The sequence below is a fragment of the Columba livia genome, chromosome 2 (assembly GCF_036013475.1).
Source record: "Columba livia isolate bColLiv1 breed racing homer chromosome 2, bColLiv1.pat.W.v2, whole genome shotgun sequence".
NCBI lineage: Eukaryota > Metazoa > Chordata > Aves > Columbiformes > Columbidae > Columba > Columba livia.
The window spans coordinates 118,447,922-118,475,678 of record NC_088603.1 but is presented as its reverse complement, the minus strand read 5'-3'; the positions used below and the strand labels follow the sequence as shown (position 1 = coordinate 118,475,678).

The 27,757-nt window shown below is 41.4% G+C and overlaps 1 protein-coding gene across 3 annotated transcripts in view; it reads right to left on the bottom strand.

Moving 5' to 3' along the window:
- The window catches only part of SPIDR (scaffold protein involved in DNA repair), a 212,735-nt gene that overhangs the window by 126,963 nt on the left and 58,015 nt on the right, over positions 1-27,757 (bottom strand). For all 3 annotated transcript variants that reach the window (XM_013368108.3, XM_021292034.2, XM_021292035.2), the window contains one exon: positions 14,879-14,979. In XM_013368108.3, the coding sequence (XP_013223562.2) occupies positions 14,879-14,979 (101 nt within the window). The remainder of the gene's footprint in view (positions 1-14,878; positions 14,980-27,757) is intronic.

The window sequence follows — 27,757 nt, the reverse complement described above, 5'->3', positions numbered from 1 at the left end:
TAGCATCCACTTCACTTTCTTCAGTCTTTTTTTATTAGATACTGCACAAAATAAATACATTTTAAACAGAATAATCACACTGTGTTAAAAGCAAAGCTGTGTTTGCCCTTCTTGATTCTTCTCAAAGCAGCAGCTGACAGGGAGCAAGTTAGAAGAGTATCTGTTAGGTACAAAGCATCTAAAAGTTGATGATTCATATCTAGAGATGGATGTGGAGAAAGAAGGAACAAGATAGATGCACTGCCTAAAAATAATTATTGCAAAACTGATCATGCATTTTATCAGCAGGCAATCAGGATACAGAAGGCTCTCTTGTTTTAAAGTAACAAGGACACCAGCATCCCCACAGTTCCACTTGAAGCACTTTTGTCTATGCTGAACAAGAAACAACTTTGCACTGAAAGGAACTTACTCCGGTTCCCTTTGCAGTTTGCACAAGGCAGCAGCTACTCAGACAGACCTGGGTCTGTGCTGTAAGATTATGTCAGATTTCTTCTTGTTCCTACCCAGCCCTGCTCAGATTTGCACTCTGGTCACAGAGGAGATAATTGTTATCTACCTGCCAAATGCCACGAGCAGTTAGTGGGGAAAGACAGGGTGCCAGGAGATGGGGCAGCAGAGCCCAAATTCCACCCATTTTGGGTCACAAGTTGCATGGGGAAAAACACAGCATCCCAAGAAAAACAGCTGATATAAATTATTGTCTTCCCACAGCAAAGAAGAAGCAGGGGAGGAATTGTGACTGTGATACTGGAACTTAATGGCAGAGCTGTACTAGTTATTTGTTTGTTTATTTTAAGGCCCATTTCACAATTGTGAATGCCTTTCCTTTGGAAAATAAATCAAAATATTTTAGTTTCAGTTTATGAGAAACTTCAAAAAAAATTAACCCAACCCTCAAGAAACCCAAACCAAAGAAACTGGGCCCTAAAATCTTTCAGGTTTATTAAATAAAGTTAAATTCTACAAAAAAGAAAAAAAAAAAAAGAAAATATTTTGTCCCTGTTTTGTATTCCCCAGTCTTTATTACATTTTATACTGAAACTGAAATAAAGTAATTTTGAAATACAAAACTGAAATGTTCTCAAGACCACTTTTATGTGAACCAAATTTTCATCACATGCAACATGCTTCTGCAAATCATTCTGTTTCCCATGAACCGGTATTTTCCAGCAGGATAAAGGGTTCCACCAGCAAGTCCCCCATAGGGGTACATAGGCCATTTCTGTCCGAGCCGTTACAGCTCAACCTCCTTTTCCAGATCTGAGAAGTGGGAATAGGAGAACTGAACCTTTCTGCCAAGTCCTTTAAGACGGACTGATGAGGAGAGGTGGTTGCCACTGCTATGACTCCTCGCCTCTGTCACCTTCTCAGGGGAAGCTGTAACCCCCCAATGTCACCCCCAATGCTCACTGTGCTGTGTTAAGGTCTGTTTATGAGCAAAATTCTGCTAAGTGTGAGCGCAGACTGGTTTTCTGTGTATAAAGGCAAGGAGAATATTCACACTTGAATTCTGTTTTGCCTGACTAGCTGCAGTTGTGGTCCTCTGTCAACCCCAAGTCATCTGGCAGGCATGGACAAACTCTCCCAACCACAAGAATTCGCAGCCTTCAAAGTAACTGAGCATTTACCTCTCCCCTCTAGGCATACTGCACAATTTGCATTTTCATCCCCTTTAAAAAACAAGTCACTAAAAAAATCAAATGCAATTGTGAAACACACTAACAGTTTATTTTAAAAAAAGTATTAAGACAGCTCATGAGAGAAATTCTTCATCACTTTTGAACTACGCATTTCTTACGTGCAGATTTTCATGACAGTTCTTGCTGGTCAGCAGCATATGTTACTCAGCTGATAAAGTAGGTTGAAGACAATGAATGACAACCTAGTAACATTTTTATTTTAAATAACCTCTATATAAAACAGCTAAAGCCACTAGGTTAATCAAGAACTATATCTTTATGAAAGCTTCTAAAAGACATTGGGGGAAAAACCCCTACCAAGGTAACATCGTCTCTTGCAAGCCAGTCTTACAGTTGGTGCAAGCACTGGAAGCTGATACTAAATGTAGCTAAACGCTTCTCCACTAACAGCAGCACAGTTTAACAACAAGCCAAGTCTCACACTTGGCACACATGCACATTCTGCAGAACCACAATCTATTTGTTTATTTAGATGCACAGAGATAGTTTAATTTAATTACTCAGAAATTGTTATTACTGCTGATGATAGAACGCTCTCTCGAACAACACGGCAAAACACTTTGGATTCCTGGCATGTGATGAAACACCGAAGTTCAGAACGTAGCTTCATTTTTAATTCATTTGGCTCTTGTATTGTTATGTCAATCAAAAATAAATCAAACATATGTGGCTGCACATTGAAGGGAGAATTTGTGGGTGAGGAGACGGGCTGGATCACTGCAATTTCTACAGCCTCCAGAGTTTACTTGTTTGTTCATCCATGTGAAAAACTTAAACTAAGTTTTTGCAATGTTCTCTTTCACCCATGGACAATTCACAGAAGTTTTCACTTGCCTGCTGAATTCCTTGTTCACTTAATTTCACTTGCAAAGCAGAATTGTGGCTCAAGAAATTCAAACATGCAGATGTGCAGGTTTCAGGGCAATACCTAGTAATCCTAAACAAGGAAGAATACACTACAATAATATGCATTTTAAAGGTGCAAGCAATAACTGTGCTGCAATCCTGCCCATTCCTACACTGCCTATTCCTTCATTTCCCATTCTGCTATCTAGAGCACTCATAAATTTATTTCTTCAGGGTTAGTTTTTAACAAAATTCAATGAGCTAATCCAGCTAATGGCAAAGCCACCAAAGCACATGAGCAGATAGTAGAGGAGGAAGGAACAAGTGATAGGAAAGGGGGAGGTGGGGCAGGAATGGATGGAGGGCGGATGGTTCTTTTCAGTGACAGCCCAACCAGGCTGGACTAAGCCCATTTCAGACACTATCCTGTTACTTGTTTTCCTCTGTGTTGCCCAGGCTGGACTGTCCTCAAGAAGCTCCTTCAGCACACAGGAAGGACAGGCAAGATGAAGTCACTGAACAGAGATACTGGCTGTTCAAGGTCTGTAGTCCGCAGGCACATTTGATACCGTAAGCATACATATGTTCTACAACTCTTGGCCAGACTCTCCTTCATCATCTTTGAGCCTCAATGTCCACAACTGATAAACACCACACTACAGTAACGAAAACATGAGTCAGAGCATATCTAGTGTTATCTTTCCACCACCAACTATAAGTGTAACACTATGTAGTGGAGGGACTCTGTGAAAGAGAGAAGGATTAAGAACTGCAGGTACCTATGTAATGCTCGTTTGAAAAATACTTCAGTTTATTTACTTGAAGGTAGCCTTTCTTCTCCCATTAAAAGACAAGTCCACATGCACACTCACAGAGTGAGCACACAGCTGCCTGGGTGCGTTTAGAAACCTTCCACTCACGCAGCAATTTGAGGACAGTTTAACAGAGCTCGTCTTCGGTGCCAGATGCCTCTGCAGCCACACAATGTTTGAGGGAGATGAAGATGGAAACCGAGACAGCTGCCTGACCAGTGTCAGACATCGGTGCATTTCTCAGCGAAGCCCTGGGCTCTCTGAGCTCCTGGTGACAGAGGATTGCAGCAGCTCGGGGGCCCGGGAACACAGGTTGGCAGGGACAGCTGCCCCTTCCCGCACCTTCCTGTAGCCTTCACACAGAGTCAGCTGGAAAGTCAGAGAAAACATCCACTGACACAGGCTCAAGGATGTTTGAAAGATCTGGCCCCATGAATATAAACAAGAGAGCTTATTTATCCCAGGGACATGACGTATAAATTCAGTCCCTGATACACAAGGCTCAAGGTGGCAAGAAGCAAGATAGAAAGGCATTGATAAATCTGCCTGAGTCTGAATTTTGAAGAGGTATTTAGGATATCCAACATGCCTCCTCTAAAGAGCACCGTTGAAAAGGAGGGAAAATCAGCCACCAGGGACTGTAATGCTCCCTCACTTCTAACACAATTTTCCATATAAGAAACAAAATCTTCACAAAGACACGCAGCAACATGCTGGCTACTAGTTATTCAAAAGGCTGGTCGCAGAGTACAAGAAAAATCCAGGTATCAGTGATGAGCTGGATTAGTTTCCACCCATAAGGTCACATTAGTCCTTTGCAGAACACTGCTGTGGTAAGTGCCAACCCACTGGAAGGCAACAAACAGAAATCATGGCTAGATGGACCATGATCAAACAAGTTAATTCCTCCAGACCTCACAAGTGGCCCAGAATGAGTGAAACCAGCAGGCAAGACTGACTGGCGGGAGGAACAAGCCATTTAAGCAGGGAGGTATCTCTGGTGAAGCCTCTTCATGATTGACAAGAACCTCCCTCGAGTCCCAGCCAGGAAACAAGAAGCTCTGACAAAAGCCATCCAGCATCCCTGCCATGAGGAGGCTGGACAGGCACATTCAGCACCATCCCACCTGCATACACACGAGCCACATCTTCATGCTTCTCAGAGACAGATGATGAAATCCTGATCTAAACCCAGGCAAATGGGACATCAACCTCTCACTGCTACTGTTAGCAGAACCTTTGCAATCACAGGGAAAGGTCTATTTGGCAACAGCAGTAATGGAACAAACCTGGCCAAAGACCTTGGACATAATCTCTAAAAAAGCCTGATCCTTCACAATTGTGTGATCAAAACAGGTCTACATTGTATGCACAAGTTCAGAAAAACAACCAGTAACTTCTTGGAAAGAGAAATAAAAAATCACTTAGAACTACTAATAACACAGACACTAGTTCTCGTTCAGAAAGTCCCTGAGTCAGAGGTCTTTGGGAGATTGTTGGGAGAATACTTTGGGGACATATCATCAAGTGTGAGCCCTGTTACAACTTTTCCCAGGCATTTTGGTAGCTCTTGTCACTGCTAGAAACAGGATCCTAAAGTAGAGGAACTCCCAATTTGACCACCTAGCAGACCTGCTCTTATGTCCGTAGTTTAATTCCAGGTAACCTCTGAGATGTTGGTCTCTCACTCCAATTTGCAACTCAGACATGAAGTAGCTCAATTAATCCACAAAGATATTTCAAGCACATGGGAAATGAACAAAGAAATTTCACACTGAATGCATCAGATTCCCTGGTTAGTTCCTTTCATTTCTCTTTATTATTCTAGCAGACAGGGTGATGCTGCCCTTCAGTCATATACCATGTCATATACCATGACATCAACATGTGTTTTGACGCAGTACTTTGCAGATGTTCTGCATTACTCTGAATTCCAGGAGAGTTAAGAAAAAAAAAAGAAGAAAAAAAAAAAAAGGAAGATAAAAAATAAATGCCTTATAAATGCCCTATCCCTTTGGAGATCATGGACCCTGAGATCTTGAGCCTTTTGAAAACTTCAGCATGACTTTACAGTCTCTGGCAGAGTGAATGACATTTATTTTCAGACCTAACAAAGTGGCTTCACAGCAGATGCATATGTTTAAGCCACATCAACACCGAATGTACATGATCACGGATAATGCACTGGCCATGCCCAGGAGGGAGGCTAAGAAGAAAGCCAGTCAGCTTTGACTCTTAACAACCAAATAGCAGTTTGCAGAGGAGAAAAGGAAAAATATTGAGGAGCACAATTTAAAAAAAAAAAAAAAGAAAAAAAAAGAAGTGTTCAGACATTCTGGCTTCAGTGCCTGAAATAAAACTCTGAAGTTTGTTTTAACAACTCTGTAACTACCAATAAAGAAGACAAATGAGAAGAAAAATATGGAAACTATGATCTCTTGGGGACTGCATATTTTATGTTTCTTCTGCTACGTAGTGACAGGGAGCTGAACACATTGCAGGGAGAGGATCCATGGGACTTGATGCATGGAGATGCATCAGATGTCACATCAGTAAGAGGACATGCAGTTTCACCTCACTCAAGTGAATTTTGCTAAAATGTTACTGTTCCAAGTTTTCCAAAAGAGCATCTGTAAGCATGAATGGAAAACTCCCAAAGGGAACAAACTCTCTGTAGAGTCAGTCGATAGAAGTCCAGCAGCAGAACGGTCCCTAGCAGCCCTACAGGGTGAAGAGAAGTGCTTCGGAACAACAAACTGAGGTCTGCAACACCTCCCAGGTCCTGAAGAGGAAGCTGGGCCAGGGGGCAATGTACCACATTCTGCATGATCCGAACGCGTTGGCTGGGACAGCCAGTGCACCTCCACGCAGACCAGCTCCCCAGAGATAAAACCAGTAACAGCACCACCACCAGTAAAACACAAGTAAAGCAAAGGCAGGCTGGCTCTAGCACAGTGGGTGCTCCTGAATTTTTCAGTTTTCCATTCTTCCATAAGAATTTAAAACTCTTGTGATGTTGAGGGAATGTGTCTCACCAAAAGGGCTGAAGGACGTGATATGCCCATCTGAATGTAAAAATCGTACATGATACAAGATATAAATAACTTTTTATAAAGGTCTCAGTACCAATACAGAAAACAGTGAACTATAAGCACACAGAACAGATATTACACACACAGAAGAAAATTGGAGTTTAGTAAAATGCCAAGCAATGTAGAGTTCTGGAAAAAAAAAAAATACTCCTATGCAAGCATGAAGAAGAGCAGAGTAGCCAGTTCTGTTTAATAACTTTGTCAATAACCTGGATGAGGGGATTGAGTGCACCCTCAGTAAGTTTGCAGATGACACCAAGGTGGGTGGGAGTGTTGACCTGCTGGAGGGTAGGAAGGCTCTACAGGGGGATCTGGACTGGCTGTATTGTTGGGCTGAGGCCAGTTGTATGAGGTTTAACAAGGCCAAGTGCTGGGTCCTCCACTTGGGTCACAACAGCCCCAGGCAGTGCTACAGGCTTGGGGAATTGTGGCTGGAAAGCTGCCTGGGGGAAAAGGACCTGGGAGTGTTGATTGACAGCAGTTGACCATGAGCCAGCAGTGTGCCCAGGTGGCCAAGAATGCCAACAGCATCCTGGCTTGTATCAGAAATGGTGTGGCCAGCAGGACTAGGGCAGTGACTGTCCCACTGTACTCAGCACTGTTGAGGCCCCACCTTGAATCCTGTGTTCAGTTTTGGGCTCCTCACTACAGGAAAGACATTGAGGTGCGGGAGAGAATTCACAGAAGGGCAAGGAAGCTGGTGAGGGGTCTGGAGCACAAGTCTGATGAGGAGCAGCTGAGGGAGCTGGGGCTGTTCAGCCTGGAGAAAAGGAGGCTGAGGGGAGACCTTATCACTGTCTACAACTACCTGAAAGGAGGTTGTAGCATGGAGGGGGCTGGTCTCTTCTCCCAAGTAGCAAGTGATAGGACAAGGGGAAATGGCCTCAAGTTGTGCCAGGGGAGGTTCTGATTGGATATTAGGAAAAACTTCTTCACAGAAGGGGTTGTCAGGCATTGGAACAGACTGCCCAGGGAAGTGGTTGAGTCACCATCCCTGGAGGGGTTTAAAAGACATATAGACAAGGCTCTTAGGGACATGGTTTAGCGCCAGAGTTAGGTTAATGATGATCTTGAAGGTCTGTTCCAACGTAAATGATTCTATGGTTCTATGATTATTATTGTGATAGTAAAAAGCCTTCACTAATAAAGAACACACACATATACCAGTAAATATACAGGTGGACTACCATGCAAAGCAAGAATGACAAAATAACAGAGAAACTCCTCAGCCACAAGACTTATCCCATAAGTCACATGGATGAAAGAAGCCAAGCAAGCAGGGCAAGAGGCAAAAGGAAAGTACTTTAACACTTTTAAATCAATTAAAAAATGATACTCATATTAGTAGACCTTTGTGAAAAAGAGAAGACAAACTCATAAGAAAACCCAAGGGATTGGGAGGAAGATGAGATCGCTAGAAGTCATGTTAATCTTTGAAAAACTGTTAACAAATATTTGTTTTGTGCAAAGGCAGTCAGGACAACCTGATTTTGTTATTACCAGCTAAACAGTCACAATGCACAATTCTTGATCTTATTGAGACCCGAATGATATGGGAGAGGGACAGATGCTTTTAAGAAAAACAAATTACTGTTACTTCTGCTCAAAGAGCTATCAAAGAAATCAGATATATGAACTGCAGTTTAGAAGGAAATTTGCACTGGCCTGACATAGCTGACATTTCCAAAGAATATGGCTGAAAAGTTAAATTATACTTCTACTTAACTGGCAAATTCTTTAGAAATATGAAATACAAGAAATACAGGTATTACACTGAAGTCAAACTTCTACTAATCCTAGTTAAAAGCTTTTATAAAATAACATTTCCCACTGAAAGTACAAAGAATCTTGGGCAATTAATGTTGGGAACAGTACTTACTGCACTACAAATGAAAGTCAATTTCTGCATTTCATTGTGATGGAAAGATCAGATACATATTATGGAAGTATGAAGTAAACAAAGAAAACCTAATTTTATGCCTTGTTTAATAAAGCAAACTAGCAACACACTTCTGAATTTGCCTCCCTCAGTTATTTTTATCAAAGGCATTGTTTTCATACCAACATAATTTAAGTTCTAATTGTCTAATGTGAGTTCCAAAACTGCAGTTGCTAGACACTCTCCTGGGACAGCACTTACTATCTGCAGTGGAAGAATAGCCAAACCTACATTTTCTGGTTCAGGCCACAAAGTCTTACCATCATTCTCAAGTGTAAAAAGTATAAAATGTCAGCTTACAGGCATAAAGCAAACAACAGGCATTCTTTTGCTTGGCATCCCATTATTGTTCTTCCTCCTCCCTCATGTAAAATATTGCAGGTGCAGGCATAACAAACTTGGTAAGCAGGTAGATACCAAGCAGACCCTTGCAATCCAAAGTCAATGTTGAAAACCAGGTGGAGATGCCAACGTTTTCACAGGCTGTGCAAAAACATGTGGTTGCTATACTGATCTATACATCTTGTTTGTTATTCTTACTGGGCTGGTAACTTCTGAAGCCATTCAAAAAGATTTTTCTCAAAAACACACCGAGTCTTGCAGGCATGATGGCTTCTCGCCATATCTATATTCATTTTAAAAAAGCTGCTGAATTTGGCTGTGCTTTAAACATACATTCTTTACAAGAATATATGTAAGCTACTTAAAGTGATTGTGCATGCCATTATTGTTTCTCAGAAGAAAATAATACAAAGAATGCTTGTTTGAAAAAGACAAGTTTACATTTGATTTTTTTTTTCATTCCCAATGTTGTAACAAGTTCAGACAGTTGCCTAGCAAAAAAAAAAAAAAAAAAGAAAGAAAAAAGACAAATATAAATTTGGCCGCTTGCCATGTCTCTAATTTATAGTACTAACTCTTAAGTAACAAAACAAACTATCAAGAACTAAGAAAATAAGCAACAACTAGCAAAGCTTGGACTTTCATGTTTTTAGAAGAATTTTGCATGGTAAAATGAAACTCTGTTAAGGACTATCCTTGTTTTATTCATCTACACAGATGAATCTTTGTGCAAGTCTCATGGCATTCAAGCTGCTGAAATCCTTTCTTCCCACCACCTTAACTAGTCACTGAAACAAGAAGTGGGGGAATGATTATTTATGTTCTCTAAGTCTTGCAGCCTCCCTGAAAATGTGATGTGAGCTGTGAAACCCTGTCCTCATCTCTGGGGCTTCACCCTCCTCCCTCATGTGTGCGTTCCACTTGCCTCAGCAAACCAAGAACTGTTGCCCCTTGAGAGTCACTTACTCCAGAGAGGAAGGAGCAGTTTGGAAAGAAACATCAATGGTTTGGGTTTATTACCAGTTTATTACTCAAATTCAACTGTATTCCAATCCCAAATCTTAATCTCAGGCCAACAAAGACCAAATATCTTGTATCAGATTACAAATGCTAGAGAACAACATGCTTCTGCATTTTAGGTAAAGAACTGGTTTGATAACTGCAAGGAAAAGGAAAACAATAGAAAATAAAATCTAAAGAAAACAAAATTTCAGAAGGTGCAGAAGGAATCTACATGAGTTCCCTTCAAATATTAAGTGTCCTCTCCTATAGACAGAAAAGTTGTCTGAATGTAACTCAAAAAAAGCACTGTTTTTTCTTCTGCATCACGCAGTTCCCATATAACCAGTGGATGCTGACAGGAAAACGGGGTGTGGGGGGGTGTTTTTGTTTTGGTTGTTGTTGTTGTTTTGTGATGTTTTGTTTTGTGTGTGTGGTTGGGGGGCATGTTGGGTTTTTGTGTGTGTTTTGTGTTGTTTTTATTTTTTTCTCTGCCTCTCAACTGTCCAGGTCTCCTCTTTGTCCAAACAGGAAACTTCATGGGGAAGTTGCAGTGCTGCATACAGAAAAAAAGAAAGCCCACAAATAGTCTAGAAGCCCTTGCACACAGTGTTCTCAAACCATCAGATTGACTGATCAAAGACTTGCTGTTATGGGGACTGCACACCCCACACCCTCCCTTTTATATCTTGTGAAGAAAAACCAGGATATCTGGGGAAGAGCCTGACATTCATCTCTGTTAGAAATGAACCACAGCAAGGATCTAGCCAGCACTGGCTACCAAATGCAATTTTTACCCAAAATTGTCAAAATGGAGAAAACATGAAGATTTCTTCCACCCTTCAGAGTGAGTCAGCCAAAAGCGAGACCCCCGTGCACTGTATAAAAGGCAGACATGGCGTGCTGAAAGGAGGCGCTCTTTTCTGGGGTGGTGATTCATCCCAGCGACCAAGAGACAGCCAAACCACAATGGTTACTTACAGAAAGGGGTCAGGGGAGCAAACAGAAAGGAATTTAAAACAAAAAAAAAATTAAAAAAAAAAAATAAATAAAAAAAGCCAAAACAAAGGGGTTGTGGATAACACAGATGTTGATGCAATGTAAAAGTAAACAACAGCAAAACAAAGGCATAAAATTCTGTGACATGAAATGCCTAATGAGGGGGACAGCTTGCACTTCTGGAAACATTTTTCCTTAAATCTCAAATGGAAGGAGGACTTCAAACTGATCTCATTTGAAATTGCTCCCCTTTGCCTTTTAGCAATGAACTTCTGGCCTGCATGTCTATGTGATATCCAGAATGATGTGACAGCTCTCCCAGCAACTAAGTTCCTTCAGTCGCCCACATTAATCTTCGAGTTCCTTTGATAACTCATTTGAGTTTGTAATTTGAGAAGTTTTTTCTGCTATTTGTGTTGCCAGTTTCAAAAACAGTCCTGGAAACAGTGTGGTTTAGAGATATTACTGGGCAAAACAGAAGGGGAAGCAAAGTACAAGAAGAATCTCGGATTAGTGAAACACCCTTAGTATGAGCCTAAGAAGATAAAAGTGGAAAGTGGCATGAATTTGCTCTGCTGACACTTCACATTTCTAGCCTAGAAGCAATTAGAAGGTTATCTAGTTAAATTCTAGTTAAATTACTAAAACTTCAACCATTCTGACTGACATTTTCCAAACCAAACACCAATTTTATTTCAGGGACATGAAACGGTATGGCCATTCTAAAACCAAAACTATCAACAATTAATTTTGCCCTAGATGAAAAAATGTACACAAAATACTGTCACAGCTATTTTAATGATAATATTATCATCTTCATGCTTTGGAATAAAGAATAGGAAACAGAAATTAAATTTAGGCTGCGAAGTTGAAGTGTATTCCCAAGTTATGGCATGTTCAGCATCTTTCAGAAATTTTCGCAAATGCTCAGAGGGTAAATGGAACAATAGTTTGTCCTAAAGACTTCTAACTTGTCCAAGTTCTTGTAGATTTTCACCATTATGACAAAAGGCACATCCAAGAAAAGGCTCGTCTTCTGCGAAAACTAAATTGTCTTGAAGACACTCATCAGAATTCTTTAAAAGCACTTTAGAATAGAGCAAGGTATTTTCCCCTAGCCTTTTTCTCAGAAAAAGCTCACAAATTCTGACTCATTTTCTGAACGAAGGAAGAATAATCAAAGAAAGGAATTCAGCCAGAGGCAGATGTTTAACATGGAAAATTTCAGCCTAGGCGTTAAAGTCTAACAAAATGGTGAGCAGTCAAACACAAGGTTTTGTAATGACACGTGTGAAGCTAGGACAAAAATAATAAATATTAGCATATTAGCAATGTTGCAGGTCTGTTACTATAGAGAAAACTAAACCTTTTCATTTTATTACAAAGACTTATTCAATATCAAATTTTTCCATATTTCAGAAGCAGCAAAAGGATGTCCTCATACCATGTAAGAATTATGATCTCCTATCTGTTACTAACTCAGGTGGAGGATTAATGAAATGCAGAAGGCTTGATTGGCTTTAAGTCAGCATGCCTGCATAATTTTCAACATAGTAGTTCTGAAAAGACTTGGCTGAAGACATTTCTGGTTCCCTGGTATTACTTCCTAGTGAGTGTTCAAATACTGGGGAAATTCCAGAAGACTGAAAAGGATGACGATATTGCGCCAGTATTCAGGAAAGGCAAACAAAGTGACCTACAATAACTGGAGATCAGCTAGCCTGACATCAGATCTATGCAAAGTGACTGGAAAAGTAAGTAAGGAATTTAGGTCAGAAATTTAACATCCCGTTCTCCTCCTGTACTCGGTGCTGCTGAGCCCCCACCTCAAACACTGTGTTCAGTTTTGGGCCCCTCACTACAGGAAAGACACTGAGGTGCTGGAGAGAGTGCAGAGAAGGGCAATGAAGCTGGTGAGGGGTCTGGAGCACAAGTCTGATGAGGAGCAGCTGAGGGATCTGGGGTGGATTAGCCTGGAGAAAAGGAGGCTGAGGGGAGACCTTATAATTGCCTGCAACTACCTGATAGGAGGTTGTAGCATGGAGGGGGTTGGTCTCTTCTCCCAAGTAACAAGCAATAGCACAAGAAGAAGTCGCCTTTCTTCACAGAAAGGGTTGTCAGGCATTAGAATACGCTGCCCAGGGAAGTGGTGGAGTCACCATCCCTGGAGAGGCTTAAATGACATATAGACAAGGTTCTCAGGGACATGGCTTAGGGCCAGAGTTAGTTTATGGCTGGACTCGATAATCTTGAGGGTTTCTTCCAATCCAAATGATTCTGTGACTCTACGATTCCATATGAGTGCCATTTTGAACATGTAACATCTAAGCGGCCAAGGGATATAAGCCATCTAAAGTTCCAGTGAGAAACTGTGAGAGTAGCTTTAGCCAACAGTTTGGGTGTGACTTGAAATCGTACAACCTTCTCATGAAAAAACGACCATTTTCACTATCAGTAATATATCCTTTAAGTGAAATGCAATTAAAAAAATATTTCAGACAACTAACTTTGTGAATTACAGTTAGAGCTTTTTACCAGTGGAGAATTATAACTGAGGGAGAGCAGTTCCAGCAGGATGGGAAAGTAAACACTCATGCTGTTAAATGGTTCAATCAATGACATAAAAACAAGTTAAAAATTATATAAGAAACCATGTGGATACCACAAATTCAACAAATGTATGACTAAAAGAGTACAGGCTTGACATACACAACAATCTGAACTGCATGGTTAGCTGGGCATTCTCAAATGAAGCAAAGCTGGATATGGCTCAAAAACTTCCCTGTGTTTAGGCAGAAGAAACAAAAACAGTAGCTGGAGAGTGGGAAACTGGACCTTGGAAAACAGCAGCTACAGAAGTTATGAAATCATATCGGACAATCAATTAAACGTGAAGTCCCAGTATCACCAAAGCCAAACCAGACTCAACAGGCCTTGAACATACAGGAGGCTGAGTAATGAACTGGACCTGGCCACTGGTTTTGATGAGACTAGAACTGGAAGAATACATACAGAGTGGCTGTGCTTGTTCTTAAGACCATGCTGAAAAGTTTGAGAGGGTACAGTAAAAAGCCATGCAAATCACTTGAAGATGAGTAAAAATGCATTAGAGAGCTCTAAAGAGCCTGGTCTGTTCAGTGTATGAGAGCTGTGAGGCAGCATGATTTTGCTGTGCAAGTGCCAGAGAGGGGAAATGCCACATACTAAAGAGCTCTTTAATCTAATAGAGAAAAGCCTTACGAGAAACAAAAGAGGGGAACTGAAGCCAGAAAAACTCAGATTTGGAAGAAAACCCACTTCTAAAAATTTAGGAGTGGAATTAAGGACAAACTCATAAGGCAAGTGATAGATTCCCTCATCTGCATGTTTTCAAATCAAGACCCGAGGACTTTCTGAAAAATAAATGGCAGTTAATACGTGCTCAAAAACAAATAGTCGGCTAAATGCACAATAAATGCTTGAGATTTCATAGCATACAGTCACACACACACAAGTTGATCAAAAAACCTAACCATTTTTACACTTAAATTCTACGAACCCATCATCTCTCAAGAAATACTACTGAAAGGTGGTGCTGTCAGTCACTTGTAACTAATTCGCAGAACTCCCACCATTTCTTTTCAAGTGAAATGCCCACCGTAGTTATTCTTCACACTCATTTCTTGGTTGTGGTCTATCTGTCCATATTTGCTGTCATTCACCATTTCAGCATGTATCCATGAATATGGTTGACTTGAAGCCAAAGAAAAATGAACAAGGAAATAGGGAAAGGTGGTTATACAGAAACAGGAAGAACCAAAAAAACATCTGCACACCCATAAATTAAACCTTGAATTGTCCTACAACCTGCTGGAAACACCATTTCCCAAGGTGATGCTGGAAATCAAGTTGTTTAAATAGCCTCCATCTAGACTCTTCACAAGTTTTTTACCTTTTACATTCAAACACTTTTGATGACTGAGATGTTATAAACCATCATATTTAGCTGAAATGCAATATTAGCTCAAAATACAATCAAGAGAGCATTAAACCCAACTCAGGCAAAACCACAAAGACTATACACTCCGGTTGTACCCCTATGTGGGCCATACATACACATATTTAAGTAATATTTTCTCATAGTAGTATATGTATAATGCTTCTTACCTGAGGGGATTTTAGCATCTGAAGTACACTGATGCCTCCAAAAGCTAATGGCAGATCTTTCTCTGTTCTGCAGTCGACATAATCTCTCAGCCAGGCCACCCCTGCAGAGAATAAAGGAATGCTCAGTTTTGCCAGGAACCAGTATTCAGTTTTTGCCAAGTGACAAGCCCTAGGACAGAGGGAATACGTATGCTTTGGCCCTTAGAGACAAACATACAGTAAAATCACATTTTGCAGATTGGTTCTCCTAACTTTGATTTTCCAATGGATATACTCCCAAAAAACCATAGACTTAAAGTCATTACACACAATAAAACATTTTCACTATCTGGGTGTCCAAAATCTTCATGTTTTCAGCCCCGTCTCCAGCAAAGGGACTGTAATGAAAAGTTCCCAACTTTTCTTTGCACTTATACCTTGATAGATACCACAGACAACTGCAGATTCAAAACAAACCAGTGTAACCACCAGTTATAACAGGTTGGGTTTTTTTTTCCTCATAGATTTGTTTGTCTGTTGGCAAGGAGTGATCACAAAAATATTCTTTTACCCATACTTGACCCTATGATTCATTTCACAAGCTGGGTCAAGTGTGCAGTTTCAGTGGTCTGAACGCTCTCCAAGATGAAATTAATTTGGCATTCCCAAGGTGAGGAGCAGAGGAGTGGCATCTCGCACAAATACACTTAAGGTAACACTACAGCAATTCCCACACCTGGATACAAAGCCAGAAGACATAAATTCTGACTTTAGGAACAAAAAGACAAATGTGTTGGAAGCTGTCTTTGGGCTACTATGAAGAGCTCTGGACTACTATGGGAGTATTTGAGGATGTTTCTTCTGCTTCAAATGACTTGTCTGCCTAAAAATCTACTTCATTCTTTCCTTACAGCACAAGCTTTTCCACAACAGGTACTATCTAGTTTATCAATAAAGATTTCTACTAAGGTGAAATGTGTCCTTGGGTTAAAGTGGTTTAGGAATCAACAGAGGTAACATACAACCACCTTACGATTACTTGTGCACATGAATAGAATTATTTCTTTTAGAAAAAAAAGCCAAACAGCTTGGTAAAGCAAATGTGAAACTGGGAGGACTCACACCTGTGGAAACCAAGCTGAAGCTAAAAACGCTAAGCAGCCCTTCAGGCAGACTGTAAAAGTCTCTTTGGTTAGCAATTACTAAGAAATTTCACCTGCAGACAAGTCAACAGGTTATATGAAAAGTAGTCAGCAGTCTCAGCTGAATTTCTAACGAACTATATACTTTGCAAAATCGTAACTATCACAATAATTGTTGGGTGGCATGGCTAAACATCTTGGTAGTAAAGATCACAGAGTGAACACTCTGAAATACAAGAGCCACGTTTGCCGCAGAATGATCCACAAAAGTTTTGTAGTTTACATTACAGCATCTCTTCTATGGCTGGTGTGGTTCAGGAAGGGAAGAGAGAAACTCAGACTCTTTCAGAGTGCCCAGAACCCCAAAATAAAGAACCTACACTTAAGAAGCTGTAAAACCTGCTATATTAAGGAGGAAAACAAACAAAAGTATTTGGGAAATCTTGGGCTCCAGTGAACTTCCAGGTAAGCCTAACAATCTTATTTACTCTTGCTTTCTACACGGACTTTAAGACACAGGCAACTAATACAGAGAAGTGCAATGGAAGCTTTGGTACTGAGAGCAGCACAGTCAAGCACAGAACTTCATACAGGATAATCTACACTGCTGATAACACTCCGCTCATCCACATCCACCCTAAAACTTTAACACTCAAGCATTCCCACACCGCAACACTTGTGGGCAAGACAGTTCTACAAACTCCAGCAAACTGTCCACCCAGTTTCTCTTCTTGCCAGGGAACTGCTCTCAGATGCAGCTGTAATTCAGCTTGGCTGTGTGGTCTACAGGAGCCATCCTGGAATGGGTAGCTGCCAGCTCAGGTAGGCTTAGAAATGCAGCGGTGCCCTGGTTTTGTTAAAAACAAGTTTCTCTTTTAGTGAATTTGCCTGTCAGCTAAAGCTTCCATATTAGCTGCATTTCCCTGGAAAGCCAGAAATATGTTTTGGTAGACAAAGCAATGGAATGTGAGGTGATTGATAAGAATGGATGCACATCTCGCTAGAGGGGCAACGAGAAACAGGTGACCAAAAACTGCCCGAGTATAACATCCCATTCACATGATACTTCATATAAAAGTGGGAGATCACAAGGATCTCGTCCTTTTTTCTTTATGGCTGACATTAGGAGAGAACCTTGTGAGTCGTCCCTGTGAACTGAGGCCTGGTGACAGACTGAATCCAGCTCCGGTTGGAGCAGAGTCCAGTCCAGGACTTTGGGTGCTGGCCCTACATCTGCCGGAGCAGTTGCTGGGATTTTCAAGATTGGTTTTGTATATTTTGTATTATTTTATCTATTTTTATTGGTAGCATTAGTAGAACATTTTTAATTTTTCCAGCTCTCTTCTCTCTGTCCTCCTTTCCCTTCCAATCGCCTGTCCTTAGTGGGAAGGGGGGACAGGGAGGGGCTGAAGGGGGAGGAGAGGGGGCCAACAATACATCTGCCACGGTTTTATTGTCACCCCGCAACCAAACCTTGACAAGCAGTTAAATGCATTTTGAGTTTGCTTGCTTAAATCTTGCAGGTTTCAGTCTGCAACTGAGCTCTGTGGTTGGACTATAGCAACACGCTATACAGCTAGTAGCTCAAAAACTAATTTAACAGAGTGTTCTAAACCCCCACTCCATTCCCTCCACAGACAACAGTCAAAGAAATATATTTTATTTGTTCACATAATGCTAGAAAGCCTTAAGGAACCTACACAAGAGAGCAGCTATTACTGGCTCCCAGCCTGGTTTCTCCCCCTTTCCCTGAACAGAGCTATGGTTGTGTCCAGTCAATCAGTTCCTGCTCTGCTATAAGCCCACTGCTGCTTCACCTATGGCAGGAACACACTATAGCACAAAGGAAATCAAATTCCTGGGTTTGTGACTATTGCACATGGCAGTAATACACCATTCCTGTTTCAGGCCTGATATCCCTGCCAGGGAGGGTCTCACTGACACAACTTCATCACTAATTTGCTAACCATGTCTGTATTAGGATAATAATTATCACAAAGGTCCATGAAAAGTAAAAAATGTGGCTTTCCTTAGCAGCCCTTTGTGTTCATAAAATTTATTGATATTTATTAATCATCATACTTCCATTCACATTCCAAATGCAGTTAAAAATAGATTAAACAGAAAACATTGTAAAGCATTTTGCATCTGCTTGGCTGCAGACTATAAAATATAACAACGAATTCATTTATGAGAGGTTCTCAACTGGCCTCGGAAATGTTTCTTTTATAATGTCTGTTTCACACATTGTGGAACAGGAAAACTCAATGCAAGGACGTGCCATGCACAAAAGGAATTTCTATGGCAAGAGAAGGAATGAGTAGTTTATGGTTTGTTTATTTTAAAAGGTAGAAACAAAGATACTTAAACACCACCTCAAACCCAGGAGGATCAACCTCCTCCTTAGCTCAAACACACAAAACAAAGAAAAAGGTGCTTTCTGTTACATATTCTAACAGATTCTATGATAATGGCACTTGAAAACTACTAATACCTTCACATACAGTACAGGTACCCACACTATTGAAAACGTTTCTGTATGTTCTGTAAGATACTGTGAACTATGCAGTCAGAGTCTGTTCATGAGAGATACGACAGTTACACAGAGCTTACACAAAGCAGAGCATGGTATTAATCAGGTGCCAGCTTCAATGTAAGAACCAACTCCATGTTATGAAAAAAGCTGAATCGTTAAAATTACTATAACATTATTCCCAGTTGAAGATCTCTGAATCATTAAACATCTAATGAGCTTTTATACAGGAAGAGCCAGCAGATCAATACTTGGCTCCGAGCCCTGTGTCACCAGCAGAATTTGGGGTTTGTTGATCGTGGGTTGGTCTACCCGACAGCAGGCCAGCTGGTGATAGACGGGCTACGCCTGTCTCGGAGAGGGAAAAAGATCTTTGCGCAGGAGTTAGCAGGGCTCATTGAAAGAGCTTTAAACTAGATTTGAAGGGGGAAAGGGATAAAACTAGGTCTGCTAGAGGTAAGCCTGAGGGTGGCATGCCAATACTTGAGGACCAGTGTGTTAGCGAGGTCCTTCGGCCTGCCATCTCAGTGGAGACTGGGGATGGAGATCCATGCAGCAGCAAAGATGCAAGGGTTACTGACGTGCTAGAAACCATAGGAGCATCTGAGAACGGTCATGTAGGAATTAGGGAATCACCTTCAAAAGGTGGTGGGATCAACACCCCAACTGAAGAGCATCTACAACAATGCACAAACATGGGCAACAAACAGGAGGACCTGGAAGCCATTGTGCAGCTGGAAAACTACTGATATGATATGATATGATATGATATGATATGATATGATATGATGAGATTAGATGAGTTGGGTTGACTCTCTCAACTGCAGTGCTGCAATGGATGGCCAGATGGGATCCATCCAAGGGTACTCAGGGAGCTGGTGGAGGTGCTCACCAAGCCACTTTCCATCATTTATCAGCAGTCCTGGCTAACAGGGGAGGTCCCACTTGACTGGAAGTTAGCACATGTGATGACTACCTAAAGAAGGTCTGGAGGAGGATTTGGGGAACTAAAGGCCTGTCTGTCTGGCCTCAGTGCCTGGGAAGATTATGGAGCAGATCATCCTGAGGGCCATCACAAAGCATACATGGGGCAACCAGGTGATCGAGCCCAGTCAGCATGGGTTTATGAAAGGCAGGTCCTGCTTGACTAAACTGATGTCCTGTGACAAGGTGACTCACTTAATGGATGAGGGAAAGGCTGTGGATATTGTCTACTTAGACTTCAGTAAAGCCTTTGACACCATTTCTCACAGCAGTCTCCTGGAGAAATGAGCAGCTCATGGCTTGAACAGGCACACTCTTCACTGGGTAAAATACTGACTGGATGGCTGGGCCCAAAGAGCTGTGGTGAATGGAGTCAAATCCAGCTGGCGGCTGGTAACAAGTGGTATTCCCCAGGGATCAGTACTGGGAGCAGTTCTGTTTATTAATAAAATCTTCATCAATGACCTGGATGAGGGGATCAAGTGCACCCTGAATAAGTTTGCAGACAACACCAACTTGGGTGGGAGTGTTGATCTGTTGGAGGGTAGGAAGGCTCTACAGAAGAATCTGAACTGTCTAGATCATTGGGCTGAGGCCAATTGTATGAGGTTTAACAAGGCCAAGTGCCAGGTCCTGCACTTGGGTCACAACAACCCCAGGCAATGCTACAGGCTCGGAGAAGAGTGGCTGGAAACCTGCCTGGGAGAAAATGATCTGCGGGTGCTGGTCGACAGCTGGCTGAACATGAGCCAGCAGTGTGCCCAGGTGGCCAAAAAGGCCTACAGCATCCTGGCTTGTATCAGGAACAGGGTGGCCAGCAGGACCAGGGAAGTGATTGTCCCCCATACTCAGCACTGTTGAGGCCCACCTCAAATCCTGTTTTGGGCTCCTCACTATGGGAAAGACATTGAGGTGCTGGAGCATGTCCAAAGAAGAGCAGCAAAGCTGATGAAAGGTCTAGAGCATAAGTCTGATAAGAAACAGCTGAGAGAGTCGGAGCTAAGGGGAGACCTTATCGCTCTCTACCACTACCCAAAAGGAGGTTGTGGCATGGAGGGTATTGGTCTCTTCTGCCAAGTAACAAGCAATAGGACAAGAGGAAATGGCCTCAAGTTGTGCCAGGAGAGGTTTAGATAGAGAGAGTTGTCAGGCACTGGAACAGGCTGCCCAGGGAAGTGGTGGAATCACCAACCCTGGAGGTATTTAGAAGACATGTAGATGTGGTGCTTAGGGACAAGGTTTAGTGGTGGACTTGGCAGTGCTAGGTTAACAGTTGGACTTGATGATCTTAAAGGTCTTTTCCAACATAAACGATGATATGATTCTATATTCAGTCTTTGGTAGCTAACTGGGTTTTACTGAGACTAACAGTCATTTTTTGGCATAGATTCTATCATACAGAAATAACTTCTGGCTTATATTTTTAATATAAGGTAGCAATTAATAATACTTATTTTTCACTGTCCACACATTATCTGTCTGAAAAGTCCCTTTGCTTTCCAACTTTTTATGCTGCAGAAACTCTTTGGCTTAATTTTGCAAGATATGAGAGGTTTGTGGGCATTAAAGGTGGAAAATGGATTCTACAGTACCAGGTGTTGGTTAATCTGCAGTCTGTATTTGTTTCTGCATCCAGCTGTTTCATGAAGATTTGAAAAACATAGTCTCCCCTTTGGCACAGATCTGGCCTTTACGATGCATTCAATTGTCCTTCGTGACAAACTCAACATCTGGTGTGTGTGTGTATATGTATATAATTGGCAAATATATTTTGATTACTAATGTGTGATTTCTGTAATCAAGAGAACAGACAAACTGTATTTAAATAACAAAAACTGTAATTTGAGATGCATACTTTATGCACCAGCACTTCAAACTTGCCCCCAAAAATGTTTTAATATGAGCAAATTGAATGCATTTGTCAAATTGTTAATGTAAAGCCTGTTCACTGAGGCCAAACTGCTCAGATACAATCTCCACTGCCCACAACCTTTTTATTTTTAATCACTAAACTCTCAGTACAACTATTTTGTTCCTTTAAATCCCTGAGGGCAGACAGATTTAACAAGCAGAAATCCACGTTCTATTTCTGTACTAAACCTGAGCTTGTTGAAATACTGTATTTACAACAACATATTGCCATTGCTGTCCATGTCCAACAACATCCACATGAAAGAAAGCTTTGATGACCATAACAAAGCTCAGCATCTAGTACAAAAGCTCAGTTCCTGGTGGTTGCCCCTTTCCACAAACTTGAACAGCAAGACTGAAGAATTTTGTGCCAGTATGTGACAAGGGTCACTGAAAGGCAACACTGAGCCTGATCTGTGACTCTCACACTGCTGGTCCCTAGCTTCTAACTCCAATGGGGCAAAGGGGAAGACGCATTAGTGAACAGGCTGTGTTTTGAGAAGTCATTTTCAATCTTTCCAAAGCGCTGGAGATCGCTCTGTGTTTATTTATTAAGGTTTTCATTCAGCAGGGCGCTTACCAAAAATAACCCCACATTCATCCAAATTTACTCCTTTCCAGATTTCATTTGAATTTAAGAACAGTGAACACTTAAGCATCTCATTATTGAATTTTCTCCTCATATACACTTTACTCAGGACTCCATGTATTTTAAAACATTGTATGTTACACAAATAATATATCCCTGTCTCATGACTGGTCAATTTCCCTCCTCTCTTTTCTAAGCAAGGAGAGAACTCCTCTCATATTTCCAAGTTAACTGGTGAAGTAATCGACTCCTGCAACACACTGCTGTCCATTTCCACTCCATGGGTCCTTGCTAAAGAAGAAAAAAGGACTCCTAAGCATGCTGCCATTTAATTTGTCAACACTGCAAACCCATCAGCTATTATCAGCTAGTTTACAACCTGCAAAATAAAAAGCAACACTGAATGCTGACAGTTCAAGTCAGCATTCAAGTTCAAGTTCACAGAATCATAGAATACTTTGGGTTGGAAGGCACCTTCAAAGTTCATCTAGGCCAACCCCCTGCAATGAGCAGGGACATCTCCAACTAGATCAGATTGCTCAGAGCCCTGTCCAGCCTGGCCTGGAATGTCTCCAGGGATGGGACATCTACCACCTCTCTGGGCAACCTGGGCCAGTGTTTCACCACCCTCACTGTAAAAAAATCTCTTCCTCTGTCTAGCCTGATTCTCCCCTCCTTTAGTTTAAAACTGTTACCCTGTGTCCTTGAGTACAAAGTAACATGGTTACATTTGAAAGACATGACTGAAGAATACTGGCCACACAAGCACAAGTCTCCTGTACAGAGGCCCACCTCCTCCACAGCACAGAAGAGAAGCTGTTTACTTCGTGAAGTAACAAGGGCTCAGAAATACTAATTTTAGCTTTACAGATCAGCCCCACTCAAGCTCTGACTCAACAACTAGATTTACAAAGTTTCACCTGGGTGAGATTTGGTTTCCAGTTCCTAGATGCCTCGGACAGCATAAAGGAAGAGATGGAAGAGAGATGTCAGTACTGCTGAGGACAGGGTGGGTGAGCACTTTCTACATCCCATATGGCCTCCAGCGAAAGATTTTAAGTAAAACTTCATAGGCTGTTGATTTTTGCATGCCTCTACTTCGCCAAGTTATCTCACATAAAATATCTGAAATAATTTAGGAATATCTTTGGGAATAGGTGAGCTTTTGGGGCCTGCTCCTTTCATGGGTTTCAAAACATTCATCAGCCCCTAATTACCAGCCACTGAAAAACAAAACAAACCCAACCACCACTGAAAAGTTTAGCACAGCTCTTTGGCTCTTCATACTCTTTCACAGAAAAAAAAACCCTATTTCAGATTTTCATACCTTTTACAGCAGAGGCTGTGAGCAGAAGTAAGATGATTTAGTAAGGAGAGTCTTCCCAGAAATAAGTTATCCCTTTCTTGGCCTTTTAAAAGGGCATATTCAAAAGAAAAAAAATGAAGCACCAAGCTCACACACAATTATAGAAAATAGTAACAAAGGTGAGAGAAAGACTCTTAGGAACCAGTTTTGAGGGGGGAACAGCCATGCCCCACGAGAGAAGGGAAGAGCCTTCCCTGCAGTTCTGAAGGTTTGGGCTTGCCTGAGCAGAGATCCTACAACAGAAAAGCAAACTCTGTGATTAAACAAACCAAAGGCATCAAAATTACTTATCTCTGATGGGGAACAACTGTACCTTGCTAAGCCATACCAATCAGTAAAATACAGGGCATGCAAAATGGGAGAAATCTGTTATTTTAAGGAAAGTGAGGTTTGGTTGGTTGGTTTTTGTTTGTTGTTTGTTGTTTGTTAACACCAAACATCTGGTCTAGTCAAACCATCCACACTTTCTAAAAAAGAAAAGACATTTTAACTTTCAGCAAGTGCAAAACAATTTGCTGGTGTATATTGCTGGTGATTACAAGTGGTACATCTGTAATGCAGCCATTATAGTCTTCAGTTATATTCTTCTAATCCAACAAGAAATTCAACAGCAAGGAAAACTTAATCCAAAAGTTAAAATCAGCATAAGGGCCAGTCTATTGCTGTTACACCCCCATGCTACTTGCGGATGCATGTGAGAAAGAGCAGACCCAATTTTAGAGCGAAATCCTGCTTCCTTTTTGCCAGCTCCTTCCTCCCTTGGCAATTTCCTTTATTTTCAGGACCTCAGTTGGCCTCATGTGACAACTGGGTTTCATTTTACTGCATATAGTACTGGGACATTCTGTAATTTTCTCCACTTTTGATAACAAAAGTTAATTTTAGCAGATCAGATCTGTAAGTGGTCTGCATACATGTCGATATGAGACAATTTAACAGAATTTCCCAAGATTTTATTTTACTATGAAACTAAAGACGGACAGTTGAATATTAAAAAATTAAGAAAAAGCTAAAGCAGCTGTTCTTCACTACTAAAAGCGCTTGCACCATGACAGACTTAAAAGCAGGGTTAACATTATATAACTTATCTATTTCCTGCACTGAAACCCAGACTGTTTTTTTCCTGATTGAAATAAAATCTTACTAGAAAAAGCAAACAATCCATTAAACCTTTAAGAAAAGTTTACTTGTAGACAAAACGCTGAGTGCATGCATTTTGAGTTTTCTTCTTTAAAAATAGTGAATTAACCCATTTACTGGTTTAAGAAATGTAACAAAGTTAGAGATGTTTCAATACTCTTCACTTCTACCTTCTTTTACAAGGGAACTTTGAGAGACTTGGAACTAGTGCAGTTTAGACGTTTCACCCCGTAGCATTAACAAGAATTCCAAATCTAAAAAGAAGGGCTTCCTGAAAACTGTTATTTGCAGTATATACTCTCTCCCCTCAGGTTTGCAAATCACTTGCATTATTTTCCCATGCAGTGTTAACTCAAGCTGAGAAACTGAAACCTTGTGGTGGAATAAAAGTGTAGGAACATCTAAACCCAATATTTCTTGACCTGATCACCAAGGCGATCCACCTCAGTATCAGGTACCACTAGTAGCACATCCTTATCAACTAACTCTCTTAGTAGCTCATGGGTGCAGTACAAAGACCTGGGAAAATTATACCACTCATACTCCCATCCGTCACCAGTTTTGTTTCAATAAAGGAAGGCGTCTACACAACATGGCATACAAAACAATGTTTAAGGCAAGGATGTCCAGGAGCAGTGGTATTAATGACTGTGAATGAAAGAGATGATACTTTGCTAGTAGCATGACAGATGGACACCTCCACCAGCACAGCCCTTCAGGTTGCTTTAGAACCTGTCTGGGACCACCAACACTCCTGAAGGACAAACACAAGCATACAGACCACCTGCTCTCCCCTGTGGATGGTGGCAGAAAGAGGAACAATCCTTACTTAGAACAAATTTGAAAAAAACACAAACAAACCAACAACCTAACATTACATGAAAACATACAAGAATTTGGCAAGGGTGCAGAACAGAGCAGTCAGTAGGCATGGTGGGGGAGGAATTGCTTTTGTCATGTCTTTCTTGTCTGCAGATGCTAATTACTTTCCAAAACCCCACTTACTTCCTAACAGAAGAGGATTGCAACATGCCCCTTCAAATTTCTCTCATCATAAGCAATGCTGTATATTGTGTATGTTCTTTTGGAGACAGAAATGCGTTTCTCCTTTTATTTCCACCCAAAGTTGTTGAATTTACACTCAAATTTCTAACACTAGGATCAGCAAAATTTATTTTAATCAACCATAATAATCTTACTTCTGATTATTTCTGTTAGTTTGGTTACATCTTGATTTTTGTAGTGTATGACAATTACATCTGTACTAGGATCAAAAACACAATACTCTTTCCTCCCATCCAGGCAACTACTCATTTGCATTTTAGCACCACAAGGATTCCAGGAGGAGAGGACAGTAGAAAGTAACTTATTTGAATTTTTCCACAGACTGTTATGGCTCTTTTCTTTGTGGGTTTTCTGTTTGGTTGGTTGGTTTGGTTTTTTTGGTTGGTTGCTTGCGTGCTTTTAGCTGGGGTTTGGGGGGAAGTGGGGATGTTAAGGGGTTTTCTTTGACCTTACACAGAAAAATGGAGCCATTGAGCTAACAGTAGCATAGCTGCAATCAGGTAATGCAAATATAAACATAGATTGCAGTGTGCCTAAAGAATCTGGAAGAGACTGTTGCACACAGTATAAGATTTTTTCAGAGAATCTAAGCTAATTTTTTTAAATATTCTCTTTCCTTTTGAAGACAGCTTTATTCATCTCAAGCAGCAGAGATGAAAATAGAAATTATCTGTTTGCTTAAAAGTGGAAACAAAAAACACATGAGGTCTATTCTACCCCTATCAGGACTCCTCCATGAAGTAAGTATACTTAATATGGCCTGGATTCAAAGAAGAACTTCTTGCACAGGAATTCACACAGGAAGATGACAGCTCTACCACCTGCACCATCTCTGCTCAACCCACATTTCCCCAGGGATCAGCCTGGACAAAGAGAACCCAGTTAAGCCGAGGCTCTCGGCTCTCTTCTACCTGATACACAGTTCCAAATGGGAGCAATTCCAAGTGGGAGCCTGTGGGCCAGGTCCAGCTTGCAGGATGACTTGCCCTGCTTGCTGCTTTTTCTGCTGTGGCCTTGATCTGCAGCAGAGGTAGGAAGGAAGGAAAAGGAGAAGCAACAACTGCTATGTAACTTTCAGTTATACAACCAGAAAGAACAGGTTGCCACTTCAATCAAGAAGCTGACAAACCTTTCACAGAATGGTTGGGGTTGGAAGGGATCTCTGGAGATCATCTAGTCCAACCCACCTGCTAAAGCAGGTTCACCAGAGCAGATCACACAGGAATGTGTCCAGGTGGGGTTTGAATGTCTCCAGAGAAGGAGACTCCACAACCTCTCTGGGCAGCCTGTTCCAGTGCTCTGGCACCCTCAAAGTAAAGAAGTTTCTCCTCATATTCAGATGGAACCTCCGGTGCTTCAGTCTGTGCCCATTGCCCCTCATCCCATCATTGGGCACTACTGAGAAGAGTCTAATCCCACCCTCTTGACACCCAGCCTTGAGATATTTATAAACATTGGTGAGATCCCCTCTCAGCCTTCTCTTCTCCAGGCTGAACAGGCCCAGGTCTCTCAGTCTCTCCTCATAAGCAAGATGCTCCAGACCCCTAATCATCTTTGTATCCTGCCGCTGGACTCCCTCCAGTAATTCCTTGTCCACCCTCGACCTGTTTATCCTCGAGGGAGGATAACCTCCCTCAACCTGCTTACCACACTTCTCTTAATGCAACCCAGGATACTGTTGGTCTTCTTGGTCACAAGAGCATACTGCTGACTCATGGTCAACCTGTTGTTGACCAGAACTCCCAAGTCCTTCTCCACAATGCTGCTTTCCAGCAGGTCCACCCCCAACCTGTACTGGTGCCTGGGGTTATTCCTCCCCAGGTGCAGGACCCTACACCTTCCCCAAACTGGCTTTCAATCCACAGCACTGAAAACCTGAGCTCTCTTATTGAGGATGCAGACTCTTATATCCACTGCTAGCACACCAGTGAAAATGTTCTCCATCAACAGTAAAAGGAAGGATGAGAAAGAGAGACACATGGAATTAATGCCCTGAACATGAAGAGTGAAAAGATAACAGTTACCTGGACAAGCAAAATAACTAGATAAACAAAACTCATAACTGAGGAATTTCCTGTCTGCTTCCCTGTTCCCAAAGGAACTCAAAGTGGAACCACAGGATGGAAGAGTGAAAAATGCTGCAAGCTCTGCTCCTCTGGCCACTCTGGAC